Source organism: Corvus brachyrhynchos, unplaced genomic scaffold, assembly GCF_000691975.1.
Source record: "Corvus brachyrhynchos isolate BGI_N302 unplaced genomic scaffold, ASM69197v1 scaffold115, whole genome shotgun sequence".
Lineage (NCBI taxonomy): Eukaryota > Metazoa > Chordata > Aves > Passeriformes > Corvidae > Corvus > Corvus brachyrhynchos.
The window spans coordinates 1,502,085-1,511,873 of record NW_008239553.1 but is presented as its reverse complement, the minus strand read 5'-3'; the positions used below and the strand labels follow the sequence as shown (position 1 = coordinate 1,511,873).

The 9,789-nt window shown below is 37.2% G+C and overlaps 1 protein-coding gene across 9 annotated transcripts in view; it reads right to left on the bottom strand.

Moving 5' to 3' along the window:
- The window catches only part of PPP6R3 (protein phosphatase 6 regulatory subunit 3), a 40,960-nt gene that overhangs the window by 7,842 nt on the left and 23,329 nt on the right, over positions 1 to 9,789 (bottom strand). For 5 of the 9 annotated variants that reach the window (XM_017741953.1, XM_008639370.2, XM_017741952.1 and 2 more), the window contains 7 exons: positions 8,165 to 8,262; positions 6,229 to 6,283; positions 5,422 to 5,552; positions 4,671 to 4,789; positions 3,180 to 3,333; positions 1,779 to 1,885; positions 692 to 842 (listed from right to left, as the gene is read on the bottom strand). In XM_017741953.1, the coding sequence (XP_017597442.1) occupies positions 692 to 842; positions 1,779 to 1,885; positions 3,180 to 3,333; positions 4,671 to 4,789; positions 5,422 to 5,552; positions 6,229 to 6,283; positions 8,165 to 8,262 (815 nt within the window). Of the gene's footprint in view, positions 1 to 691; positions 843 to 1,778; positions 1,886 to 3,179; positions 3,334 to 3,921; positions 4,046 to 4,670; positions 4,790 to 5,421; positions 5,553 to 6,228; positions 6,284 to 8,164; positions 8,263 to 9,789 lie in introns of those variants that run through there. The other 4 variants (XM_017741954.1, XM_017741957.1, XR_001864444.1 and 1 more) reach the window with 3 other exon arrangements.

Here is a 9,789-nt window from a genome sequence, read left to right as displayed (position 1 = left end):
TGATACTAAATAAAAAACACATGATCATTAAATCTGAGATCACAATATCTTAGTAGATGGGATGGAGTAGACAACACTGAAATGTGCTTTATTCTCATAAAAGGATCACAATACATATAATATAGAATTTGACCATATTGTAAGACACTTATTCCTGAATCTTTGTATCAGAAAATAGCAAAATTAAGAAGTTGTTCTTCCAGTTATTCTGGAATTCCATGTGCCACCTGTAGTCCAGAATAGATTTAACACCATCATGCATACCACCAACAGTGATCACCCCAAGTGTCTGATGAGCTACGCTCAAGAGCAGTGCCTGGCTGGCCTTCAGCTTGTGTCTTCCATCCTCCTGGATGAGAAGAATGAAATTCCAATCCAACTCTAAGAATTCTGTGCAAAATTTTAAAAGCTTAGTTTTGATGAGCAATGTTAAAAAATCGTACATGAAAAATGCACAATAATGCGCATCAGGGACAGAAGCTGCGTCAAGTCTTCCACTGAAACTAAGGCTTGATAAGGCATGTTACAGTAACTAACTAGAAGAAAAAATTCAAAACAATTACTTTGAAAGGTCTCTAGTTAAAGCCTCAGGAATTATCACTTAAAAAGAACTCTCTGATGACACAGCATTCCATCAACCATTCCATCATTTTATTTACAAGGTGGGAAGACAATAGATAGGCATTCTCACCTTTTGAAAACAGCAGTTTCAGTTTTAGCATCTACAGTTAGGCTCAGTGTCTCCTTCATGCTGCCATTCATGACTGTCTCAGTCACCTTGTCTGCATTTTCCACATCATCCTCTCCATCTGAGCTGGCCTCCATAGCAACACTTCCTGGGGCTACAAGTAGAAATAGAAGCAATTTAGCACATGGCCGGTTATGTTTCTATTTCATGTGCAAGCACATAAGCCAATATAACAAGAACAGTATTTCTGCAGTTTTGCATACTTCTTGAATTCTTCCTTACAGAGAATGCCACCTTTCTGCAAGTGCCACATATAGAGAGAGCATGAGCATTACTTACAGATAGCTTAAGAAAAAGGCGCAGTCTGTAACTTTTTTTTTCATTTTGACTGACAATGGTTACTGCAACAGTTTTGCCTAAACAAGGCCTTAGTAGGATTACAGTGATGAATTATTCTTCTGTACAGTCAAATCCATGACAAGTCTACACAGTACAAATTTGACACTAAGTTTCCAAGTACTGACAAACCTCCGGGATGTCCAGTCTGCCTGGACTTCTCACCTGCACTTCTTGCTCTGTCTGGTAATAACAGATACAAAAAAAGCTCATTAAAATACTTTCATCCTTTTAACCAGTTCATGCATGTAGAACAAACAATTAGCGTGTGCACAGTGAAGGTGGCTTAGAAAGGCATGAGCAGGAAGGAGAAGTTTGAACACATTGAGGCTACTGGCCTATTGCCACATAGGACAAGACAGGAACCTACCATTCCTTATGGGCATCAGCTCAGCTAAATGCTGACACAGGTGAGAGGATTCTCTAACAGAACACACTTTGTTTCTTTGTAATGCTTTGCTGTTCATGATCTGCAGACTTCTTAGAGGCAATAGTAACACTGGCTCTTGTTTTAAATGGGAAACTAACTAAAATAGTTTAGAAATTCTTTGACCAGTCACTTTTCTTACCTGGTAGAACAGCAGCAGAGCCAGAGAAGAGTCTCTGGAAAACTAAAACTAAGGTTCATGGAGATTTTTCTTATGTACAACTCCTACAATCAAGCCATTTGCATTTGTGAATGCAGTTTACTTACTCTCTAGCTGTGTTGTAAGAGTAGTTGCATTTGCACTCAAGGGATCACCCGGATCTGTGTTTGTTTCCATTTCCACAGGAGAATTACTTCTTAAGGAGTCTTTTGAGCTTCAAGTAGAATAAAAGAACTTTAGAAACATTTCTGAATAGCAAAATGAAGTGTTCTTAAAACACCTATAAGGCCTAGAACTATATGAAAGCTATAAGGCCTAGAACTATACTGAAACTGAATTACAGGAAGTCTGTTTCTGAGAGTCCTGGAAAGACATGTTAAATGGACATTTAGTAATGCAAAATGCACCAGAACAGAGCTGAGGATGTTTGATGGTCATTTTATTTTCACTTGTTTGATTTTGTTACACTACAAGTAGTAGTGGACATGTCCCTGGTAAGTAAGGCCTACAGGTAATCACCAGCTCCTTGCAGTGTTTCCAAATATTTTTAACTAATTTTCTAAATGCATTTTTTGAACTGGATAGCTCTCTGTTGAGACTGCCAATGCAGTCATCAACCACTACAAAAGTGATTTCACTACTTATATACTGTACAGCTACAAGTTTTTCATTCTAAAGGAACTCAGACAACAAGATTTGCCCACTTGAAAAAAGTCTCACCATTCACAGAGTGTCTCTTCTATACAGTAATGTGGCAACTCCAAGTCTTCATTTTCTAGGCCCTTAATCTGATTATCAATTTACCTGCCTCAATCTTGAAACAACACTGTTGTATGTTAGAAAAAATAATACTTTTATATCTGAGCTGTTTTAATGCCCAGACAGAAAGTCAAAAGCCAAATGTATAAAAGCAGTCTTCTAATATGAGAAGGAATCAGTTCTTAACCGCCAGTATTTGGCAACTCAAAATTTACATCTATTTGATTAGGTACATACATGACTTCAGCTGAGTGTAGAGTTCAATCCAAAAGAAACCAGCAATATCTTGGATGTTCTCAAAATAGTGCAGAACTGCTTAACCTAGTTAGCACAGCTGCATAACTACATGAAAAATAAAAAAAAAAAAAAAAAATCCCCAACCTATTTGTTTTATAACATCCACAGAATAGCATCCACATCTTCAACTGTTTTTGTAACCTTTACATTCAACAGTTCACTGAGTTCAGTCTACCATAAAAAATAAATAATAAAAAAATTACAGCCCAAATTTTGGTCAGAGACCAATATGAAAGGACCCAGATGCTCATAAAAACTCTTAAGAACAATGACACTAGTACCCACCCATCCTGGAAAGGGAGTTCATACAAACACATGCCATTGGAACGCATGGGACTCTTCAGACACTTTACATACACCTTGTATTTCACCAGAACATCAGCAACACAGGCTTGTGTAGAGATGGACACACCAAGAAAACCAAACTCACCGTGAATAACTGACATCCTTACCTCAAAGAGGATGTGAAGTCAGAAAAGGAAGCCCAGCCAGTTTCTTTAGCTGGCACAGGTGCTTCAGTACTCCACACAGCAGAGCCAACAGAATCCAGACTGGCACCATGTGCAGTCTCCATGGGTACATCGAAATTCGCTGACCAGTTAGGTGCTGAAAAACCATCATGAAGTTCATTAGGAACAAATTTCAATAAAGAACATGAGTGCACATATGCCTAACACACTGATTCTCTCTATGTACATTCCATAAAGAGAAGCAAAATTCATAACTAGACTTCAAACACATGCAGAAAAATCCTGTACATCAGGTTAAAAAATAAATGTATTCCCTAGAAGGAAAATTCTGCTAATAAGGCAGAATTTTAGGATCAGTAACTCAGAGTACTCTGCTAAAAAAAATGTATTTTATCTGAAGAACAAAACTAATAAAACATATTAGATCACAAGTACAATCCCACTTTATCCTTTAAATTAACCTCAATATTTGTTACCATTTTTCAACTAATTTCTATAATAATGAAAATCTTAGGAGTTTTCATCCCTTTTTCAATTTCTTCAAATAATTTCTCATGCACTAACACCACTGCTAAGTTTCAGAAAAGTTTAAGGCTTTTTACAACTTAAAATATTTATTGATATTTTTAATTTGGGAGCAACTGTGAATAGCATCTAATTTAGGATAGGTCAATTCAAAATACTTCACCTACCCAAGGGAAACATGTTTTTCATTAACACTTACATACAAAAAAACAGGCTGAAAAGGAAGCTCTGACTAGCAATTAGAAATTCCAACCCAGGCAGATATGGGAGGAGACCCACATGGATCAAAACTTGTTTGACACACAGATGCCAACGACACCAATCTGACAAAAGAAAAGAAAACCCTTAACTTTTCCTTCTATTTTAATTTAATTCCTTACAGTCTAGATAAACACAGGGTTTTTACCTACAGACATCGCCAGTTTAACAAAAGCCAGTTTAGTCTGACTTGAATGTGAAAACTTTTCAACCATCAGTTACGATTCCACGTAAGAGTCTCCTGATGTGCATTTTTCATTGACATTTGAAACCAGAACAATACAAGTTCACTTAGCTTCTGTAGGAAGTCTTTGAAAAGAGCATTGTTAGATGAAAAGCTGGACTGAAAGGCTTCCAGTAAAAATACCATCTTTTGGGTTTGGAGATAAACACATTAGGTTTTTGTAGCCACTCAATATTTATAAATGAGTACATTTAATTCTCCCCTTTCTGATTATTCCTCCTTTTTTAATTCTTGAAGAGTTGAAACACGAATTTTAGAGAAAATAAGCAACCTAAGACATGTAAGGAATTCAAACTTCCCAATACGTACATGCTCTGTGGCAAGTGAGAAAGACTACTTTAAGACAGTTGGAATAAAAGCAGTAAACAAGGAAGCTCCTACAAAATCAGGCTGCTAGAGCTAACCATTTCCTATAACCCAAAGCAGCAGGGAAAAAAGCTACATACGTTCACTTAAGTCTACTTCCATTTTGTCCTCTGTACTGGTGTGGGATTCGAACAAGTCTTGTTTAGTTCCATCCTCTTCTTCAGAATCTGTACTTTCTTCACTGTCTGTACTGCCCGAACTTCAAATACAAAGACAGAGTTTACATTCTGTTTTTAGTATAACACTCTGGGCACAATGAAATAGTGCAGAGTTTCAGGCTAAAGAGAATTACAAAATTATTTCTGACAGATTATCTGAGGTATAATTTTTAGCTCTTAGTATTCCCCTCATTTCTCTCTCAAAAAAACGAAGTTTAAGATTTTTCACTTGAGCATACAGAGAGGCTTTCAGTAGATATCGAGGGAGGCTGCACAGCCCTGAGTTTCAGGGACTAGATGCTCCTTCCACTCAATGCATTTTCCTATGTTCACAGCCACACTGCTACTGTAGAGAAGAGAGCCAAGGTCGAACAGAGGTGTGGAGCTGGGCTGCCTTGTCCAAAGCAAGGACAGCTGGGCCAGTTTAAAAGCAGAGGGAAGGAATACACAGCAGGGAGAAAAACCAAAACCAGCAAGCTATAAAAGCCAAAGTGCATCTTCTGCAAATCATGGCTGGAAAACAAAGCACTAAAGCCACATCTCCACTTATTTCTCCACAGAATGGAAATACCAGTTCTTCTGGACAATCTGTACTAACAGACAGACTGAACCAGAGGACAGGTTCACTGCAGGCTCACGACACTGCTATTTGGATGAGAAACGCCCTTCTCACCTGGAACGCCTCTGGGACTCTGGTGTAAATGCAATATGTTTTTCTTCCCAAATGTCTTCTTCATCAGAACCACCGTCATCAAACTGCTGTATCCGCTCCTTACAGCATGCCTCAAACAAGGCTATATTGCCCTAAACACAGCAAAAGTATAAAATCCGTGTTACATTAATAAACATCTTAAAAATATATGACTATTCTGAAGAGAATCTTTAGCATTTCTCTAAAAGCAGCATCAAGCCAGAATGTCTTAATTTAAAGCTTGGCAAGCAAATATGCAGTGCTGTTTGTTTTACTTGGCTACTAACAAGCTGAGTGGACCAAAGAACACTCAGGAGCTTCCATCATGTTTAAGAATGGGATGCAGGAGTGACCCCAAAGAGCTTTCCAGATAACCAGAGCACGAAGTACTCCAGCTTTATTTTCTGTAGAGGTGGGTCATTCTAGCTCAATCAACAAATAGTATCGAGGTTCAGAGTCTCCATTCTTACTTTCTGGTCACTAGAATCTCACTGAAGATTTAAGTAACTTCTAATCATAAAACACAAGTGTGCAATATGCACAAATCAGATCTACGCCCACTCTTAAACCCAGCTATACAAATCAGACACAATTCTGCTTAATACTGGTCAAAAAGAACAATAATCGTGTCTTCCAATTAGCAAATCTCATGATATGGGAATAAGGTAGGGTAATTATTTTCCAGTGATTTCCACATAAAAGGAGTAAATATAACCACTGCCAAAACTGAGGTCATGCTAAAGTTTAAGAGACAGTCATTTTTCTGATAATACTGGAACACATACTTACACTTTCATTTGTATTGAGGGTAAAGTTGATGTCCGAAACCCGATCAAAAGAAACACTACAAGAAAAAAAGAAATGTACTCAGTAAAACAACATTTTCTATTGTGACATGAAGACAATTAATTTCTCTTTGGTTTCTTATTTTCCAATAATCTAAAAATAGAAGATAAAAGACAAAGTAGTCTCCAACTAAATCTTTTAAATACAAACAGAGAACATTGCCATCTACAGTTAGGTGTAAAGATGCAAGAAGCCTAAACAAGCATAATTGAAACTATATACCCAAATCTCAAATACTGTATGGGAAAAAACCTAGGCCTAAAGGATGCCTAACCTGACTATGGTCTACCATGATACAGCTCAAAATCCTGCAAATATCTGCATTTGCAGTTCTTATATATTTTAACTCATTTCACCCTTCTATCAAATGACCTTTTCAACACGAAGGGACAAAATAAAAATAATATCAAATTCTGTTTCCTAACAAAAGAACCCCATAAAGTTGTTTTTTAACCAATCACTGAAATATCTTCCCAAACATACCATTATCTATTAGGCTTGACACATCTTTACATATCAGAAGAGTTAATATATTCTTTGTCTAGTCAGCAGTGCACTCAGCAGAACACATACTCCTCCTCCTCTAATATTCACTGCATTACAAAGTAAGGAAAAAGGTAAGTGGTCTAAAGGAACCCAAGCTGCAAGTGTGACTGTATTACTATGCAAGCCACCATCTGAATTATGGTACAATGGTATGCAGGTAACTTACAGTGTAACTGATTCTTGCACAGAAGGCATAACCTTAAACTAACTTCACCTACAGCTCAATTCAACTCGCAAGTACATCATCAGTGTACCTGTCACAAATCTTGAGACCTCTTTACATAAGTAGTCATCTTCTTTCTACCAAGACAACAGACTTCCAAAGGCATGAACTTAAAGGAACTCTAACTCCTATCCTTGCCAAAATCCACTTGCTTCTAACAAAGTTAAGGAGTATCCTGTGTTACTTCCTCTACCATCCTATCTTCATCTCTAATCTCAGCAGGTTATGTGGTATAAAAAGGCAGCAATGCTTCTTGGATGGAAGATACAAGCTTTAGTCAGACACCACTTATTAAACATGTCTTACAGAAGAGCACTGAGATTATTATAAAAACCATCTTCGAGTAATGCTTTTTATTCCTTGCTGCATGTTCTGGCATCCCAATCCATGAAATCTCACAAAAACCATGATCAACTCTACTACTAGCAAGAACCCCCACTCTCTCCTTTTCCCTTTATTGCATCAGTTTATTTATGAAGAAAGATACCAGCTTTTGTGAGGGGTGTTTTCTACTGTGTGCTGGTTTTTGTTTAGTTTGGGTTTTTTTAACCTGACCAAGACTGTTCTCATTGCCTCATCTTTCACCCAAGACTCTTTGTAGAAGTAAATTTTAACTGCCTCGACCTTATAAACAAAGGCAGATTTACAATGCCCTTCATTACTCTCCCCTACAGAAAAGTATACTCAGAGTCATGTTGTTACTGTCATCTCTTCCAGGAAAACTTAGAAGTAGAGCTATTCATCTGGTCATCAGCAGGGGAAAAAACCCACTTTGAGACAGAGAGAAAGTGAAAGTGACCCAAACAATATCAGGTCAACAAAAAGCCATAGCTTTCAAAAAGCAGACTTATAATTCAGTTTTTTATTCACAAGCACAGCATTCTCAACATTGGCACAACCAGGAGATTACAAAAAGAAGAGAAGCTGTTGCTTTCCTCTCTTCAGGGAGGCTTCTATCAATGCACACAGATGGGACAAAAAGACAGGACTGATTGGCAACTGCTTCACATCAGTAAATGCTTGTACTTATCAGCAAAACCACAGCCAAAAACACAGGAAGAAAGAAAACTCACAAGACTATATCCAAATTCAGTGTAATGTTATACTCACTTGCCAATGTCATCTTGATCAGCAAACTTCTCATCGTTGAAGCCAAACTGGTCAATAAAATTGGACGTCATTTGTTGCATCTGATAATCAGAAAAGGCCTGGCAACCCCAGGACCAACGACAGTGATATAATAATTCTACTAATACTCTAAAATCTATTTGCCCATTTTGCTTCAAAGAAATAAAAGTCTATCTAAACTAAACATAAAAGGACAGGAAAAGGATTTGCCTTAACCTCTGAATTTTGAAAGGCAGCATCAACTACAACCCTATTTACATTTCCTGACTTGAACGCCAATCTAATAGCTTTCAATAAAAAAGTTAAATCTGTAGTTTAATCACATTAACCAGCACCTTTCCAAATGCACCCCAAAGAAACAGGGAAACACTATATATAAGAAAAAGCTGTCTTTGCTCAAAATAACATGAAGTTATAAATAGTAAGAACCAGAAAAGTAAACTATATATACATACTAAAGCACAGCTGCATATTTATGATGCAGGTATCACTAGCAATATCAGTCTAGGGCACACACCAGAAGCATCTATTAAATATCTAGAAGAATGAAACCACTGAACATTTTACATCTCAGTGCAGTGTCACTGACACAACTGTGCTGTTTTTTAAATAAAGATGCCAGTGTCAACTGCCAGCAGATGGGTATATACACACTAAGGTACATGTGGGCATCATCTATCCATAACAATAGCTTTTGTCTCTAATTTCCCAGCACTATAATTAAATTATAAATTATTACACATCATCTAGGGACTTTTAATAATGTTATTTCCATGTGTAAAGTCAGCCAATGCTAAGGTATTATAGGAAATAGAGTAATAATAAAGCTGTCATGTCAACTCTCTTGGTTTCTTGCCCAGGTAGCTGAAGGGACACAGTATGGTGATAAAGTTGAACAAAGTGAATATGGAAAGAGACAAAAGAACAATCAAAAAACCCCAAGTTTAGATTAAGGCATTATGAAAACTTAAGGAAAAAGAAAATATATATATAAAAGGAGGAGGTATACAGCAAGACAAACTTGAAAGAAGCAGCACTGGACCATCTGCATTTCTCCAGATTAACTACCTGGAACTGCTGGGATTGCCTAGGCACAGCAGGTCACTAAGGGGATGCATGAAAAGCACAGAGATATTAGAAGATCTTACTTTCTCACTAAAGCTGCTACAGATAGCACCCAACTTATCAAGTTTTTGTATAGGTACACCTTATAGGTACAAAAGCACTTAATCAGATAAAAATGCATCAGATCCTTTAAGCTTGAGCCACCACCCACAATTCAAACTTAGACAAGCAATTACTTATTATAAAAACTATAGAAAATGCATAAAATACCAAAGCCAGTCTTAAGACTAGGTAGTTACTACATAACTGTCAGTGTGATCTGAAAGATTTTGGTTAGTAACCCAGACAAGTAATGCCATCTAATGCATCTGATTCCATCTAAGTGATCTGTTGGCAATCTTGTGCCACAAGGCTCCCACTCTCTCACTACCAGCAAAAGAATTCAAAGAGATGCATATTATGAGTTTGGTAAGACACAGCTGTGTGCATGCACACATCTAAGCTTTAATTTAAACCTTCTAGATTTACATTTGCTTGTGAGA